The 19,865-nt window shown below is 41.1% G+C and overlaps 1 protein-coding gene across 3 annotated transcripts in view; it reads left to right on the top strand.

The window, feature by feature from the left end:
* Positions 1-19,865, top strand: part of epha3 (eph receptor A3) — a 95,614-nt gene that overhangs the window by 38,622 nt on the left and 37,127 nt on the right. For all 3 annotated transcript variants that reach the window (XM_080497844.1, XM_080497843.1, XM_080497842.1), the window contains exons 4-5: positions 8,731-8,886; positions 13,148-13,507. In XM_080497844.1, coding sequence (XP_080353970.1) covers positions 8,731-8,886; positions 13,148-13,507 — 516 coding nt within the window. The remainder of the gene's footprint in view (positions 1-8,730; positions 8,887-13,147; positions 13,508-19,865) is intronic.

Raw genomic sequence — 19,865 nt, 5'->3', positions numbered from 1 at the left:
AATTCAGAGTCAGTGGACTGTGAAAAACTTCTTTTAACACCTGTTTGCTGTCAATCTTGTAAAAAAAACCAAAAAAAACAAGACATATTGGGGAGGTTGGGAGGAGAGGTGTTTTGTGAAATTTATAAAATGTAAAATGTGCCATGTCGGTTTCTTTGTTTGAATCTTGCCGACTGAGCGCATTGAGTGAAAAATGGGTCACCAGTGTGTGTGTGTGTGTGTGTGTGTGTGTGTGTGTGTGTGTGTGTGTGTGTGTGTGTGTGTGTGTGTGTGTGTGTGTGTGTGTGTGTGTGTGTGTGTGTGTGTGTGTGTGTGTGTGTGTGTGTGTGTGTGTGTGTGTGTGTGTCCGTGTCCGTGTCCGTGTGTCCGTGTGTGTGTGTGTGTGTCCGTGTGTCCACCCACCCAACAGCATTGTAGATGACCTATTTTCTCTCAAAGCAGAGAGCGTGTCCTCTCTGGCACTGGTCAATAAATGTTCCTTGTTGCGACCAGGGGTGACAGAAAAGATATTTACTTAATTTTGAAAATTATAGATATATCTGGTAATAACTTGTTACATATCACCCCTCGGTGTTCTATTTTCTCTGTCTTCTTTTGGCTGTCCTCTTAGTAACAGTGCAGTTGTGTTGATAATGTTATTCCAAAATTGTGTAAATACAGGAAATCTGTCTGGGCTCCACATCAGTTTTCCCATATCAGCTTGGCAATGGTGACGTGGTTGCCATTGACAACCATTGTCACACATGGGATTATGGCACAATGGTCTGGCCAGCTAAATCACCACGATGACAACAGCTAGTGTCTTTGTGTGAATGAGTATTTGGTTTACATGGCTGCTTATCGGCCATGTTCAGAGGAACACAAAGGTGCTGTGAAGGATGAGCAGAGGCCAATGGCTTTAACATGCAAGTTGGGTTGTGTGCCGTGTTTCCAGGGACAGTAACCCAGGAATGTGCATGTGTGTGTGAAAGGGCAGTGAGAGGTCAGTGTTCTGTTCAAACACACACATGTACACAGACTTGTAAAAAGAAAGTAGACAGTGGGGTTTTTGCAGCTTGTGATGGACAGAGTGATTGTGTGGGTGCGGATTTAAACGTATCTTATCTTTTTGATTGAGGCCCCTTATCTTTTGTGTCTGACTCACTGCATCTTTTCACTCAATCTCCCCTCCTGCTACTATTTCAAGCCAGCAAACTGATGGAACTCAAACAGATGAATTTGTCGATAGTATTTACGTGCATGTTAAAGGTCCGTCTCCGCGCGTCAAAATCCTTGAAATTGACATCGTCTGTGTGTAGGTGAGTGTGTGGAGGTGTCTGGTGGGAGTGTATTCTCTCCGGTTGTCCTGGATTTTCCGACTGACCTGGCTAATCTCTGGAGTGTGGAGTGCGTTGGAAGCAGTTATCATATCCTTGATGGATGCAGCAGGGAGTTGATCCATGCCTCTGCATCTGTGTGGGGGGTTTCTATAGTCCCTGCCCTGTTTTGTCCCAGTTTATTGCCCTCTGCCACAGCTTTACACACAAAACGACACACAAGCTGCTCTAATAAAACAGCTCACCCCTCTGCTCACATAGTTATAAAGTCCGGTGTAATTTTCTGTCTTTTTTGCTTATAGTCAAATATGTTACGTTATAATAAGTCAGTGTAAAAAGACTTTAATTGTGTTTGACGAGAACTGAAGTATGGAAATAAGTTCCAACAGAAACGTTTTACGTACTTGAATACGAAGCCTTAGGTCACGGGTGCGCAGCATGTAAAACAAGGCTACAATGGAGGGCCAGACAATAAGTTCTCCTCATGTACTTTTAGTCTCAGCTGTCTGTTGCTGTTTTTTGTCCTCTTGTATATTAATAAATTGTATTTCATCCTACATGGGGACATTCAGTCACAGCAGCTCCATTTTCACAAAGATAAGAAAGTAAGAATAATAAACAATAATGAATATTAAAACACTGGGATTGACATTAATGATTTTATATAAAAAGACACACACCAGTATTTACAAGATAATAAATAAGCTCGAGACTCTGATAATTTCAATGTACAAATTAATTGTATTAACAGCAGATGGCAGTTACTCTGTCTTGCGTGCTTGGACCTGTCCTGTAGTTTTATTGTAGCAGGTATGAATAACATGGACATGGACGTCAAGATTAAACTTCCACATGAATGTGAATATTGGCTACCACTAAAATAGAACACGGTGCAAGTAGGATTTTCTGCCAGCACATGGTTTTATGATTTCTTCACATGAACTGCAGGTATAATTTTCAGCGAATAGAGTATTAAAATTTTAACACAACCGAGGTTGCTGTTGAGTGAGTTTGCTTTAGTAAAACAGGGATGCATTCAAACATACAAGTGCACTACCGCAGGTTGCAAGTTGTGTATCTTTCTCTCCACATAAATGTGTGAAGCGTCTGTGTTGCTGTGGGTATTTAACTTCAAAAACGTAGGTTTGCTTTTTGATTTTCTGTCTCAATATCATTAATGGCAACGCTCTATCTTCCTCCCCCCTTCTGCTCATCCTTGCTTTCACCCCCTCCCATCCTCCTCCCTTCCCTTCATCTTCCTCTACTTCCTTTTGTCCTCCCTTTACCCTTCTCATCAGGCTGCTTTATTATGCAAATCAGTGTTGGATCAGATCACTTAATTAGGCTTTACTGTGCCAGTTCACGCGCACCGTCGCGCACAAGCACACCAGCACATACTCGGGGTAACTTTCTTTTACACAAACTGAAAGAAACTGCTGGTGGTTGTATGGTATCTTGATTGGTATTCTGGACTTTGAATTAAACGCACACACAAACACACATACTCACACACACCGGCGGTGCATCCAAGCAGCAGAGCATCTCTGCGAGGGTGTAAAGCATTGAATAGCAGGGTTTCTCCAAGTCATTAGCCTGCACTTTGCATCAGACACACGGTTCTAGCCCTTCATCGGTGACTTCACGAAGCCAACAGCTTCACTTCTATTGCTGTAGATAATACACTTCACTGAGCCACCCGGGTCAGACTCGGCAAGTTTGTAATCACGAGATAAATAGTTGATTTAAAATTGGTTAAATTAAACAGGAGGTAACAAACATCTTATGTTCGGTTAGGAAAAATCAATTGCCTGGAAATATATCCAGGCATCAAGAATGACACCGTAACTTGTACTGTCATAAACATTTCAATTACACTATTGCTTTATCCCACGACTTCCATCTTCTAATTTATAGCTACGTCCTTTAGAATTTCAACCGTGTTGCTACCCTTTGTTACATTTTAATCAACTCTTAGTGGCTTTCATCACATTTCTCAAAAGCGAACCCATCTGAAGGTTTCATTTGGACAGTTAATGTGTCCTCCAGTTGATGGATGTTGGCTCGGGAAGCTCCGCAGGGTTGCAGATGTTCTGAAATTTCTTTTTTGCAGCAACTAGCAGGCCTAAGCAAATTGGCCAACCATACTGAATCATAAGAGACAAATAAACTCCAATATGTCCCCACTGTGACTGACAAGGCCAATGGCAGAATTATTGAACATAAGAGAGATACAGATGAGATTTGATGCAATTAGCAACAACACAGTCTCTTATTTTGACATTATTGGTTTTAATTATTCAGTTTCTGGTTAAAGGCATGTCCGTGTTAAAATGTTTGTTTCAATCCAACTTAAATATTGGACATATCTGTCTGTTGAAATATCATAGCACCAAGAATTTGATTCTGCTTAATACACTTGCATTCTTTTTTGGAGTTTCTCATGGATTACCCTAACAATATGTGGGTTTGTGGCTTCTTAAAGCTAATAATTTGTGTCAACATTATGTGCGTTTAAAAAAGAGGGAAAAAACATATCCATAAAACATAAACAAATCCAGAAACTCTCCACTGCTTTGAAGTGAGATTCTCACACTTCTGTTCATCGTGGAAAAAGTCCCTCCATGTTTGTTTTGTCAGCAGTCAACAATGTACCTAATATTTTTAGACAACAACATAATTATTAGGCGGAGAGTGTTTCCCACCAAAATGCACTGTGGTTTTGTTAAAGACTTTGACCTTTCTGAAATTCCTGTAACTTGTTGCCATCTGGCCCTGGGGCGACTTTCGTGGCAGGGGGCGAGATGTTTACTGCTTCCATGTTTCCAGTAGCCTTACAAGTGGCTCCCGATAAGACTGCCAGCCGAATGCATGAGCTGTCAAAGTAAATAACTTTTCCATTTCAAAGAGAGTTATTCCAATTAAGAAAGAAGGAGGGAGCAACAGAAAAAAGAGAGGAAAGGCACAGACAAGCAGTGGAGGGAGGGCAAGATGAAGGGTAGCTGGAGGAGGAGGAGTGAGAGAGCGAATGCCACTGCAGTCTTGTCAGAGTGAGAAAACAAAGAGGAAAGGTGGTGTGGAAACAGGAAATCAATTGTTGTGGCAACGTTTTACTTTGGCTTTATTCGCAGCGAAACTGAATCTTAAAGCGTGTGGAGGAGAGATGGAGACTAAAGCTGGACCTCCAGATTAGAGGGAGAAGATCGGGGTCACGGACAGAGTTAGTTTCTCTGCATGACACCAATCAATTTACCAGTAATGAGCAAGGTCAGAGGTCAAGAGGGCACGAGTCATCTGAGAAGTAACATGCTGCGTGTAATCACATTTTGCTGATGATTACAGGTCATTCCAATAAAGCCTGATCCGTGTTCCTAATGAGATTATAATCCTGAAAGGGATTAGTAATTCATAATTTTATGTAATTTCCTTGCATGACAATGACCAATGAATGCACTGAAACAGTTGGAGGATTTTATTTTTACATCGTGGCACTAAAAACTACTTTAGTGGAAGATTCTGAAGAGGTTTATTGAAAGTATGTCCACAAATTGACATTTCCACCAAATGCATACCATACATAAATAAATGAAGAAATGGTCATATTGCTCTGGCAAAATCCAGGATTAGGTCATTCCTAACATGCGATGAAGGCTTCATCCAGCCATCATGTTAATTATTGATGAGGGTGTCCCATGACCGAGACTATTGATTGAGCAAATTGCAGCCCCAGTTATTTTACAACCACCATATCATGTGGCCGGAGCTGCTGCGTGCAAATGTGCACTCATCTGTGTGTAAATGTGTACACTGCTGTTTAAAAGTGAATGAAGAGATTCTGTTACAGCTGTTACTCTGTATATAGCAATAAGATGTTATGTTATATCTTTATTGTGAGCACATAAGCTGCTAATACACTCACACTCTCGTAAAACATCTGCTGTTTTAATAATTACTTGTTTTTGTGTGTGTGTGTGTGTGTATGTGCTCCTGTTGCTCCAATTGATTTGAAACTAAACAGAAGATGCTTCAGGGAGGAAAATCCTCCCATTTTCTGTTTTCCAATCAATTAGAGTTTTTTTTTTTTTTTGTCTGGATGGTAATAATTTTTGGGGAATTGTGTATCAGTGTTGGTCTCCCACAATGTGAGGGGGTAAACTGATTAATGTCCCTGCAGTGTGAGTAATACAAGTACACACATGCACATCTTTTAATTAATCACACATACTCAGACATCTGAAAGGGTGCTGTGTTTCCTTTCCTGGGGCTCCCACACATACATACACATACACACTGCTTGTGGTATTGCCTATTCGCTCATGCTCCTGCACACACACGCACACACACACACACACACACACACACACACACACACACACACACACACACACACACACACACACACACACACACACACACACACACACACACACACACACACACACACATACTGCATGGTGAATGTCAGTGTAGCACATCTGGGCTCCCCTCTAGATGAGGAGTTAAGCTAAGGCAAGCCGAATCTGATTTCACCATCAGTCACTTGCAGGGTTGCTTTTTATTCTGGCAGACTCACAGTGAAGAAACAGGACCTTTATTATCCTTTTCCAGCAGTTGTGAAAATATTTTTTAGGAGTGTGGTCAAGGAAATACAACATATCACTGCACTGTTGAATGAAAACTTCATACCAGAAGTGCAGCTTTGGTTATTAACTTTTACATTGAGGGTTTATGAGATTCTCTCGGTGCCTGCTGACTTCTGAGGCTGTATAACACATTGAAAAGTCTTTTTATATATTTTTACCTTCTGTTTTCCTTACTTTTGTGAAGCGTTGCATTGCTTGAGCTGTTTACTCGAGTGCAGTTAAATGGGCCTCTGCGGCATGGTATTTTTTTACAATGTCAAAATACAAGTCATTTTTTTCTGATTAGTTAAAAAATTATACATTTGATTAATCAAATAACATATCACAGGTTAAAAAGCAATATAATAAAACAGAATAAAGTTAATAGAGGATTCATCAATCACAAAATGCACTAATTTCTGAAATTGTGATTCCATCCATCCATCTTCTATACCTACTAATCTCGCTCAGGATTGCAGGGCGCTGGAGCGAATGATATGGAAAATCCACTGATATGGAAATCCCCAATTTCGTCCATATTTTGGCAAATTCTGTGCGATTCCATTGGGCATCACACAGAGCAGCTCATTCCTTTATTATCGGCTTTGGTGATCCCGTACAACCACAGTGGATAGAAGAAGATCTTTGGTTTGGCTCGTGAAATGCAGATATGTTTGGAAATATCCAGGCATGAGAGCCACTGCACATTTTTAGATATCCTGATCAATCTGGGTTACCAAGATCAGTCTGTCACAGCAAAAATCCCAAAACAACACACATGTAATGCAAACATTGCTTGAGGGAAAAAAAAAAAATTGTCAATGTCACGATACGGTAGCGAAATGAAAACAGATCGAGTTGAACTTGAGCCCAGTGTCTCAACTGCTTGGTGAATAAATTGAAGGCATCTTTGTTTGGTGTCATCTTGAACTTGGCAGCACACACGCTCTGCCAAAATTTGTTTACAGCTATAAGGATCCAATGAAGACCCAGTTGGCCTCCAGTTTGAGATTAATTCATTTCAACTTTTCTGTGTTTATTTACAATTCACTTTTATGCTCTGCGTGACATGTCTGCTGAGCCAGCGGTTATCTCATTGCCTCTGTTACCTGATTGGCTCGGGATGCTGGCTGTCAGCTCTAATTTCCTCGCGCGTCTTCCAATCAGGGTGGTCTGTTCTGTGCATGTCAGCAAGAGTTGTGGTTGCCGTTCTATCAGCGGGATCGTATTGGGCTCTTTATACCAGCTTCGCAATCTGTTCCGCTCGCACACACCAAAGCACACACAGACATGCACAGGCACATGCTCACTGCGGAGGGGAAGCAGTGGAGTATTTAGTGCAGCATGGGGACCTTGGTGTGGCAGTGTCAGTGATGGATATGGCAGTGGTATCAGCAGTGTCGGCTTCTGCAGAAGTGTGTTGTCCACCACTGGGATCTGTCAGACCTGTTCTGCTGAGCCTACACATTCTGCCGGCGTGACGCTATTGCCGCTGGCCATTTCTTTAATCTTGCGCGTGTGTGTGCGTTTGTGCGTGTGCAAAATTGTCATATGAGAGGAGCATGTTTGCCATAAAAGAAAGGGAAAAAGGCCACTCTAATGGTCTTTGGATTTTAATTTGACAAGTGTGGCTAATTAATTGCGATCCCACTAATCAACACTATCCTCTTTGTGTGTGGGAAGCTTTTAAGTTAAAGGATATGTTTTAATTGGACATGGATGAGCATGCAGTTTACTTACTGTGTTTAGAGTGCTGGAGCACACACAAAGTCTACATGTAAAGGCAACCAAACTCAAACGGTTGATGTTTTATTTTTACTGTGTGACGACCCCTGCAACACAATGTGGCCCTATTCGTATATCCATTTACACACACACACACACACACACACACACACACACACACACACACACACACACACACACACACACACACACACACACACACACACACACACACACACACACACACACACACACACACACACACACACACGCGCGAGCACACGCACACATATGTGAATTGTTCTAATTCAGTGGACACCCATTATGCTCAAAAACAAAGTTCTCTGGATGTCAAACTCTAAATCTGATTTACTGTATAGGCTCTGGATAAAGTAACAAGAATTCCAGCTTCTGAAAGACGAAATATAAAGCAGCAGCGACTAAAGCAGAGAGGAACTAAATAGGTAGAGAAAGGGAAGAAAAAAAACAAGAGAAAGTTTTTCTTTTCTTTCTGATCTCATTTCCCTTGATCTTCCTTCCTACACAAACACACATATAGTTAGGCATGCAATATACTTTACACAGGTAGTGTCACCCGACTCGCACAGATTGCAACAGATTTGTGGCGAGTAGGAGTTAAAAGAGCTGCTGAGTGCAGATTTAATACCACATATATTTAAAGAGAGCATCCCTTTTATCTGAGGGGACAATTTGCATTATTCATGTTGTGCCTTCTGAGAGCAGAAGAGCGAGAGAGGGGAAATGGAGACAAAGACATTTCAGAGAATTATTGTTTTTACCAGCAGTCAATGGATTCTTGTTACATTAACAGCAGATTCACATTCAGTCTTCAGTGCGCGCCTGTGTGTGTGTGTGTGTGCGTGCGTGCGTGCGTGCGTGAGAGACAGAGACAGAGACAGCTAGAGAGAGAGCATTAAACACTCCACATCTTTCATTTGTAACTTGCTATTGTTGTAGGTGCTCTGAAAAGGAATGTCACTATTACATAGCTGTCGATGTGCTGGTTCAGCATGAAACTCATGTATCTGTCTCTGCTATTTTGTTTGCAGTGTGCAGGGCAGGCTTCTACAAATCTGCCCTCGGGAACTCGGAGTGTTCAAAGTGTCCACCTCACAGTTTCTCGCACCACGAGGGTTCGCTGCACTGTGGCTGTGAGAAAAACTTCTTCCGAGCGGAAGGGGATCCTGCGTCCATGGCCTGCACCAGTAAGTGTGTGTTTATAGCGTGACTGGAATTGACGTCCTGAGCTGACGCATCACACAGGGAGTCAAAGATATCCTGATGTGAAGCAGGTGCTGCAATGTGACCATGATGCTTTGAGTGTTTTCAGATGGTTTCAAATTCTTTTGATGCTGACCTGTCTTCATTACATGACTACATTACTTCCTTGGAAAAATAGTGGAGTAACTAGTTACTGAAAAAAAAGCTGTGTTTCTTCCTCATTTTGTGTCTTTCCCAGATTTCATGTTTTGCATTTCCTCCTGTGGTCTGGCTTTCTACTCCCTGCCTGCCCACCCTCATGTCTTCTGGACTCCCACTCCTCCCTGTGTTGTCTGATGTGTTTCTCAGTCTGTCCCTGTGCAGTTTTGTTTTCCTGTGTTTGCTTGGATAGAGCAGAAGCATTGCTTTAATTTGAAGTTGGCCGTGCATTTGGGACCTCTCTTAAAGCCATGGAACAGCGTGTCAGCCTGATGCAGAGATAAACACTATTTCAAATGTTGTCCTGCTTCAACACACACATGATTGCAATGAGAAGCTTGTTAACAAGCTTTCTGCAGAGCTTCATGATGACACATTCATTAAATTTAGGTTTGTTGGAAGAGCATGTTATTGAAAACATGCCGGGCTGTGGCTTTTGTGAAGCAGGAGTGCCCACCTCGAGTCTAGACAGATTCACTCTTTGCATTTAGCAAACGTTACATCACTTAATTGGAAGTCAGAGTATGGAGCGGACAGGTTATTTTGCTCTGTTTGAGTTAACAAGCACCGTCAATGAGAGAACGCAGCAACAAAACAGCTAAGGTAAATGACAAAGCTCTCAAAGTGGTAAGCTCGCTTTTATTTTGGGCCACCAAAACATCATAGAGAAATACACAATAGAAAGATGTGTGAAAAGGTTTTATTATAGTCGGAGCCCTATCATTTAGTCTGGGGACTGAGTTCAGAATACTTATTGGGAGGTTGTATAACATTCAATACAATTTTGCAATAAATGATGAAAAGTTGCCAGATCAGTGTAAAATTGGCTTGAGAAGTCAGTACGGGTCTTCCTTCTACATGCATTTATCAGTGTGATGTGGGCGAGGGTACGGGTACTTTGGAGGGACAAAAAGGAATCTCTTTTCCTGTGGATAAGGTGGTTATGACTGCACTTCACATCTCAATGGGTAAATCATGTTGTGGCTGTCCACCCTGAAATATGAGGTACCGGCCCTATTGGTGAATAATGCAATCTTTTCATAATATGCACTTTTCAGACTGACAAATAAAAATGGTGAAAAAAAGTGTTAACATTCCTCATTTATTCGAAGGTCAAGGTCTTTTACCACCTTCTCCACACCCTGCATGATTCTTCTTTGTCTCCTTTGAATGCAAATGGTTTACAGATGCCTCCTGCAACCATTCCAAAATTCATTCCCTGTAAAGTTATAAATCACTGGAATCCCTGATGCTAGATTATAAATATGTCCGTTACTAAAGGGGCCAGGAAGAAGAAGAAAAAAATACAGAGGCACAGCGAACAGTAGAAATATCAATCAACGCCCACAGTCATAGACAGAATTCTAATTAGAAAGACAGCCATGGCAGGTCCCTGTTGTGATTATCTCAACATCATCTTGTCAACTATGCAATTTTTACCTCGTTGGGAACAGATTGAGTGACGCGAAACCTGAAAATGAATAGATAAGTTGTCGGAGATAATGATCATGATTATCTCAGGAGAGGGATTTTACTGTTAGTGCCGTGATAGAGGTTGTTTCAAGTTTATTCTGGAAATTTGCAAATGTTGGCAGGTAAGTCCTGAAGGGCAAGGAGGAATGGGAGTAATAAACAGAAACAAAGAGGAGAAAAAGCTTTTAATTATGTTTTGCTTTGCATGAAAAAAACTTTGTATATCTAATATTTTCAGTTAATAAACTCTACGCTATTCCCACAAGTATTCAGTTTCACTAATTAAAAGTCTGCCATTGCAAATCTTCGCTTCCGACAGAACGAACAAATTAGCACCGAAATATATATAATGTGATGTTAAACCTTGTTTTAATCAACATGTTGAGCCAAAGACTGTAAATTCCGTTTTCCTGTGATTTATAAATGTTACAGAACATGTGAACTCGTGAAGGGTGGGAGCTTACGTATACAAAACAGAACTAAAAATGGAGACACTAAAAGTGACTTTGCGGGTTCAGACTGCTTTTGATGAGGCTAGTTATGACCTCAGTTGCATGTATGTCATGCTGCAAAATACACTAGAAACAGTCACATACCTCTTAAATGGCATGTGTAATGAATATAAACATGTTCAGTACCAAAAAGTTTGAGTTTTTGGCTTCAGTTTTAGATCATCTCCATGTGTGCGCTCCTTCTGAAAGCAGCCGCTGATGCAAACTCGAAATGCAGATGCAGATTTGAAAGAGTTTATAGCCAGTGCAGCTTATAATTATGCGTGACTATCTTCCTTGGTTTATTTTGTTCTCAAATCAGTTTTGTAAGTGTTTCCTCGATTTACAGATTTTGGTGTTTTAGTTGTTTTCCTCACTCAGTAAAACTGTTTTGTAGGTAAACTCTTGTTATTGAAGTTCAAAGTCATCCTGGATATGTTACATTGTAAAAGAAAAAGTCTTTAAAAGTCAGCAGTTTTGGATTTATGAGACTTGTGGATACAATGATCTCATTATCTGATTTTCTTTATAGCTGAATCTCTGGTATATTGTTCTTTTGAGTTGTTGAGCACAAACGAATAAAAGACTGTAGTGAAGATTGCTGGATGGGAGCTGCACATAGTTTAAGGGTGAAGTAAATTCGTCGAGCAAACTAAACAAAGCTTTTTATCTCAAGACACAATCCAGTAAGCCCATTTCAATCTAACTGCTTCCTTCGCCTCCTCAATTTCCCAGCTGAGTTATTTGGCAGCTTTGTTTTGTCCTCTGTATAATTAGTCATAGAACTTAGGCGGGAGAATCTGGAACTCTGTCTGTTTCAAGATGTTTGTGTGTTTATTTGTCAGCCTTTTAGTGTGGCAGACATTTTCAACTATTTTCTTTTTTTATTCTAACAGAGGCTTTTTTTTTCACTTTCTAATTTGGAGACCTGCATGCAAGCGGTGATACACTGAACAACTGCTGCAACCCTAAACCTCTCCAATAATGCAAATGCAAAAAATGTCCTGTTTTATTAAGTATAAATACCTGAAAACTGTCTTCAAGGTGAAAATACCAAAATTGCAAACAAAACAATCTCTTTCTTCCCCTATCAACAATTATCCTTAAAAAGAATAAGGGAGAGAGCCACTTACCTACATTTCTCACTTAAAAAATGAGGGGGGGGGAGAGGATTCGGAAGAAAATGGCTTCTCATACTACAGAGAACAGATGGCCACTATAAAATATTGACACAATCTACAAAGATAATAAACAAAGCCCAGCACAAGGATTTCACTGTCACACGTTAGGTGTGAGAGAATTTGGAGTACCGCTTGTCCAATTCACAGCCCATAGTTGCCACATTTGGGTCTTGAAGGAATAACACAAAAGCATACAGTAATGTCAACATGATCCTCAAAGGATAGACTCGGTGACACTGCTCAATCCATCCATATTCTATCCATTTTGATTCAGGGACACTGAAGACAATCTCATTTCTCAATGGCAGTATACAAAGAGATACCTCACATGAACATACTTTTTTTTCTAGGTTGCAAATGTCATCAAACGGAACAAAACTCAAAAATTCAAATGGCAAAGTAGTTTTCAAAGTCCTTTTAAAAATGTTTTATGCACTTCACTTTTCTAATGTCGGTCTGCTGATTGATCTTTTCTCTTTATTTTATTGTGTCACTTATTTGTCTGGCTTTAACACCACTTTACTTTTGAGAACTGGGCAAAGTTGATGAATTTGAGAGTGTTTGAGAATGTTTCATATACTCACTAACAGTGAGAGAGCCAAGTTTGTGAATGAGCAAGCGTATTATAAAAATGTAAAGCAAGTAGAATCGGGATAAATGTCAGAAATATTTTTGATTTAATATTATCATTAAGGCAGTTGGCGATTGATAAAACACATTTTTTTTTCAAAAGTTGTGAACCCAACTATGTATTGATATTTGGAAATTGTCTGGTGGGCTTTAAAAAAAAACCTGATACAGGTCTTCCATGTGGCCGATGGGCCGCCAGTTGCCTATAAGTGGCTTATCACATAACCTCTTCCATTATCTCCCCTGACCCTTCTCTCCTTTCTCTGTACCAGGACCTCCTTCAGCTCCCAGAAATGTGATCTCTTCCATCAATGAGACCTCTGTGATCCTGGACTGGAGCTGGCCTGAGGACGCCGGAGGTCGCAGGGACATCACCTTCACTGTCCTCTGTAAACGCTGCCGCGGCGTCGCCGCTAATGGGAGCAACAGTGGCACCCAGCGCTGTGAGCCCTGCCGGAGCAATGTCCGCTTCCTGCCAAGAGCCACGGGCCTCCACAACACCACGGTGACTGTGGGCGACCTGCTCGCCCACACCAACTACACCTTTGAGATCGAAGCACAGAATGGTGTGTCGACACTGGCTCCTAAAATGCGACAGTACGCCGCTGTGACCATCACGACCAACCAAGCTGGTGAGTTTGTATGGCCACTGGGTGGATAGAGAGGCTTCCATTTAAATATCCATTCTACGGTCTTCATAGCTGCTTCGTCACTGAACAAAGTGGGCGAGTTTTTGGATTGAGCCGAAGAGATAGCATTTTAATTTCCTCTGGGACAAGGCTAACCACTTCACGTCCGTGACAACACCACTCTGGCAATCAAAACAGAAATGTCAGCAACTTTGGACCGTGTTTTTATTTTATATGTCACTCTGCCAGATCATTTTGCTGAGTAGTTGTAAATTGTGTTAACATAGATTAAAGTAAAACCTGGAAACTGTTTCCCAAAAGCATCTTAAGAAGATCACTGCAGAATTGAGTGTTCTTAAGGCGTGTTTTCCAAATGCATTGTAACAGACAAAAGCTCTTAGAATTGAGTATACATTAAGAATACATTAATCCTACTCATTTATAGGAAGCTTATCACATCCAAGGATCTTGTGTAAACTGTAAAGCCACTTCTACATTATAGATTTCATCCACATTGACTGTTTCAGTTCACTCGAATGTTTTATTATAAAGATGGGCATTTTGGTGTAGCTAATAATCCATAAAAATGACGGGCAATTAGATCAGCGCATAAACAGACACAAACATGTAATTAACTGAGAAGCAACATTGATTAGCTTGTTTCTGTCCTCTCTGTCGCTTATCATCCATTCAAAAATGCTCCCAGCCACAAATATGATTTGCAGTGGACTAGCCTATTGATAGTAATCATCCTCGAGGCTCATCAATTAGTCTGGTCTCATCACTGAGCAAGTAATCTGGAGTTTTCATGAAATTGCAAACATACCCACTGATATTTGGCCCAGTTGTGTGTTTGATGAGGTTTTGATTTAAATTCTCTGAAGATCAACTTTATGTACACCGACAGAGACTCTGTGTACATTAAGACAGAAACTACGTCTTCCTATAAATGTTATCCTGCGGTAGATATGATCAGTAATGCGCTTATAATGGGCGGCCATGTATTTACCGATAAGACAGAGACCTTCAAACTGTCAAACATGCTGTATGTAGATTCAAATCTAATGCACTCTAATAGAGAATATCCTCTGGGTGATTTAAAATGTTGATTTGACTGTGAGTAAATCCCTGATCCTATTCATCTGGTAAGTATTTTTTCTGTCTTTTTCAATTCCACCTTATGCATCAGCTGAACCTGGCCCCAAACCCTTCGGAGAAGAATCATTGCTTTGTAGCATTCGCTAAAAATCACCAGTTCATATTTTGCTCAGGCTGATTAGGCCGCACTTCTGCTTCTCTGGCTATAGTTGAAGAAAACACTTAATGATTAATAGTAGCCTTCTTCAACACAAACACTTTCAATCAGTCTTTTGTATCTCTGCAACTTGTAGCGCCATGATGAATTACTTTGTGATCTCAACTAAACCACTCATATTCCCACTAATTGGCTCCTCTCTCCCTGAGATTCAAGGTGCTCAACTAATAATCATTTAAAATAACTAAAATCAGCCTACCTTTGGCTGTTTTTAATGTTCGATTGGCAAAAGGCGATGACGTTCAACACTAAGTTCGCCTTAGGGATTGTGTGTCCAGCAGAAGTGGAGATCTGTAAGGCGTGAATAAAAAGCTCACTAATACTTCCATAATGTCCTTCTCGCCATTCTTTCTCCCTCTCCATCTGAATGTCCTCATCCTATAATAGACTGGCCTATGGTTTATTCTCCCAAAAACATATGCACCTCAGCCATCAGCTTTGGACATTTACAAGCCAGACCCAGGCCGTTTTTCTCTTGTTTAACGACCAGGATCAAATATCTTCCTTCTTCGTGGAGAAAAAAAAAATCCAAGAAGAAAAAAAATCTCTTTTAACAGTCTTTTAAAGTGAAGATGGGCTCCTAAAACTCCCATGAATCTTTTTATACAGATATCGCTGCACACTTTCATTGCATAGAAGAGTGAAATAGGCAAAAAAAAAGTAGTGCTGCAAAATTCCAAAGGGTAACATAAATCTAGCTGCAGGAGAAAGTGCCAAACCTCAGAAATCCCAAACTCTAGCAAGGAATGTACAAAAGTCTCACTCTGGTTCCTTAACTCATTTATCCTTTCTTTTCCTCCCATCTTTGCTGATCTGAAACACAATTTGCTTTTGTATTTAGTAATTGTTTTAGAGTGCCTGTTCAGTATTTTCCCTGTCAATCATTGTATTTCACTCTTGTCTTGCTTTCCATGTATCTTTGCGTCTGGACACTGAGTCTTTTTTTCCTTCAACCCGTCTCTTTCCAAAATTGACCCACACCCATCAATTCTCCTCATATTTACGAGTTTCTCTTCCTGTCTGTATGGCTCTCTTCTTCCAAATGTTGAAGGATGATTTAGCTCTTGGAAGGGTGTTTTTGACCAGAGTGAACAGATGGGAGTTTCTTTCATATGCTGTCATACAGCAAGGTCAGACTCCATCACATCAGTGATGATAGGCAGATGGCAACAGATCTGAATTTAGAGTGGTCCGAGCAGGTATATGTGGAAGGTTAATGCATTTAGACTTTTAATGCTTCAAGACCTTCGCTTGTTTTTGATTTAAATCCAGATATAGGATATCCATGTCCCCCTTTCCTTCTCGTACCAGTCTACATCGGTTTGTGTTTAGTAGCATCGGTATGCCAGTGGGAGGAATTTAATTTGAGAAATAGTCAAAACCAGCAGTTGATAAAAGGCAAAGTGGTGCCTCAGGTGGTATGACAGCATATAAGAATACCCTCAGACTTGGGTGTGCACCTCATTGACAAAACAGGAGATTACAGAGGTAAACCTAGTAATTTCTTGACTTAGACCTCTGTTTTGCTTTGCTGAGATTACTGGTGGTGGCACGCTGGAGCAGTCATTAGCACTGTTGCCCCACAACAAAGAAAAGCTATGTGAGGTCAGTTATCTGCCTTTCTGTGTCAGTCCTGCGTTCACATGTGCCACCGTTGACCATGTTGGATAGGCAGCCTTTTCTGAGTAAAGTGGGAATCAAGGATGGATTGATGAAATTAAAATGTTTATTTTATTGAAGAAACATTCACACCAGCAGAGGTTTGGTGATCAATCATCCTATCTAGTGACAAAGAAAAATATTGTAATTGTTTTGCATTTGTCCCTTAATCATAATGTGACGCCTGTTCATTCAGACAAGCATCGCAGCATGCATATTGTTTGTTTATTTGTGAAGGTCATGATGTACTTTCTCCATGAAAGACAGATTTCCCTCAATGAGACGAGTGTTTACACAATATAACTTTCATTATGTAGGATGATAAATTGAATGGATGCAGTTCAAGGAGTGTAAAGTAAATGTACTGGATACACATCCAACATGCACAGTGTAAAGACAAACACTCAATCGAGACACTCTGTAAACTGTCTTAAGCAGAAACTTGTCAAGAGAACAGCCTATGCAAATGTGACAGGTTGTTTGTACACACATTGCATATATAGACAGACATCTGCTGTGTTTACCCTGTGTTGTCACAGCTGGACTGCATCATAAGTGACAGAGGACAGGCATGACCTCTTTTAAGTGACAAACTGGAGATGAGTTGTAAATATTGATTTTTTTTTTAGTGTGTATTCTGCCACGTCACTGAATTGAGGACCCAGATAACACTTTTCATGCATAAAAAAGACAGAACAGATGAACAAACACACTCATTTAAATAAAGGATGCTCTATGTGAAAGAGTCAAACAAGTTTAACAAATCTGACTGTTCTTTTAGTAACCATTATCATCTTTGCATTATTATGGGATCAGGGGGATTTTTTTCTGCTATCTAGAAAATATATTGGGTTTGGAGAGGGCTTATCAACATTAAGAGGCCTGTGTGTGCTCAGAATATTGAGAACCCTCTTAATGTCGGAGTGATCATCACAAGAGATGAGTCTTAGTCTTTCCCATATCATAGATTTACCCTCATACAAACACCCGACTTCCCACTGTGCCCAGCGTCAGCATGCTACACACTCCCAGCTCTCTCACTCCACAACAAATATCTCTGGCTGCAGCTGCACATTCTCCATCAGCCCTCAGAGTTTACAAGGATTAGGTATGTCAGTGCACTCGCCCCACCCGTCTGTACACTTTCTCTCAAAGACACACACGCACACACACACACACACACACACACACACACACACACACACACACACACACACACACACACACACACACACACACACACACACACACACACACACGCAGATGCCAAAGCTGTTAAAAGCTGGATTAAGTGTTTCCCTGGAAAGAAGCAGCGTGTCCTAGCTGTGCTGTCAAGGTGCTGTCAGATAGCTCTCCTCCTCTCGCCTCCTTTTGCCCTCCACTTGTTGTCATAACTATGCTAACAACAGAGCGACTGTGATCCGCATATTGAGGAGGTGAGCATGCACGTGTGGTTGAACTCGGCCAGGTGGGTTTGGTTGGAGGAATCAGGCACAGGTAGTTTAAATAAACACCTTCCTGCTTTGTCATTGATATGATGATGAAGTGATTTAGTTGTTGGCACACTGGCCTTACTGTATGATATTTGAAGCTCAGGTTTGAGGCTTGTTCTGTGTGGAGTTTGCATGTTCACTCTGAGCATGTGTGTTTTGTTCTGATAAGCCGGTTTCCTCCCACAGTTCACAAAGAAGCATTTGAGGTTAATTGGTGACTCCACATTGCCAGTAGGTGGGAACCTGAGGGTGCTTGATTATGTTTCTGTGATGGACTGGTAACTTGTTCACAATGTACACTTCATTCAACCAAAGTCTGCTACAATTGGCTCCAGCCCCTTGTGGGCCTAAGTTAGATAAAGTACTATAGAAGATAGATGGATGATGATGAAGTTTTTACATTCGAGAAATAGTTTTCACCCAATGAACATCTGTTCTTCATTTAATACTGTTGTACCACCAGTAATCTATCACTACCAAGAGTGTCAGTATTGTATGGGGCACTTAAATATGTTTTAAGAGCTGCTTCATTTACCTCAATACGCAAGTGAATGACACAGAAAGGCAGTTTTTAAGACCATTACAGGCTTTTTACGCAGTATTAGTTTTACAGTTATGCCTCAGACAGAAACAGAGAGTGACAGCAAATTAAGTGTTCAGCAATAGACATGCAGAGAAAGATAGAAAAGGAAGCACCAAGAAGGGAAACAGAGGAGGAGAGGAACTCGAAAGCTCCCTCCGAGCGACCCAGACACAGTAAATCATTACCACCATAAACCACAGAGCCAATAAAAAGCACAGCCTCACCCCACTATCAAGAACCAGAGGGAGAGGCGGAGAGGAGGAGCAGGGGATACAGAAACAGATTCTCCCCATCTGGATTCATTACAGGAGAAAAAAATTACTTCCCGCGGAAACACACAGCAGTGTATGTGCGCACACTCAGACACATTCTGCGCCCATATAATCACAATCAAGAAAGGTTTGAACATTTCAAAGACAAACATGTTTTTTCCTGTGGTCTAATAAAATTAAAAGTCGATGCCTCAGATGCCGGGCTGGCCCCGGAGCTGCCTGGCAATTAGAGAGCAGTAAAAAAGGGAAATGAGAAAGGGAGTGTAGAGAAAGACACAGAACGAGGAGAACGAGGAGGGGTACAAGGCTTGATAGGAGTGATGTGCTGAATTACTAGATTGGGACCATGTGAACACCCCGAGGCAAGGCGATGCATGGGTAAAGGATTGGCAAGTAGGACTGGAGAGGGAGAATAGCAACAAACCAAAAAGCATGGGGATGGCAAAGAGACAAAGGGAGTGGATGGTTTATGGGTTCTCAAATAGAAAACAGAACAAGCCTTTCTAAAATATAATGGAACAATAGACAGGACAAAAAAAGGACTAACTTCTTTACTCTGGTGAGAAATTTCCTTCCTGCTGTGTGTGAAACTTGAATGGTGAAGTTACGGTTTGTATTTAAATGGCAACCAGACATAGCTGTGTTGATCTATATTGTGTTTTCTCTTTGCCTGAAAGAGATTTCACAAAAGGCTTCTGCAATTTCACATATTCAGAAAAACTTACTTCATGCGTGTGTGTGTGTGAGAGAGAGAGAGAGAGAGAGAGAGAGAGAGAGAGAGAGAGAGAGAGAGAGAGAGAGAGAGAGAGAGAGAGAGAGAGAGAGAGAGAGAGAGAGAGAGAGAGAGAGAGAGAGAGAGAGAGAGAGAGAGAGAGAGAGAGAGAGAGAGAGAGAGAGAGAGAGAGAGAGAATCGCTTGTCTGTATCTCGGCTCGCCCTTTGATGGACAGGTGACATGTCCATTGTGTATCCTACCAGTGTCAGCTGGGATCTACTCCAGCCTCCTCAATCCTGGTTTGAATAAAGTGGGTATAGAATAT

The sequence above is a fragment of the Blennius ocellaris genome (genome assembly GCF_963422515.1).
Source record: "Blennius ocellaris genome assembly, chromosome: 6".
Lineage (NCBI taxonomy): Eukaryota > Metazoa > Chordata > Actinopteri > Blenniiformes > Blenniidae > Blennius > Blennius ocellaris.
Note: the sequence above shows the minus strand (reverse complement) of the source record. Positions and strands in the feature narration are given on the sequence as shown.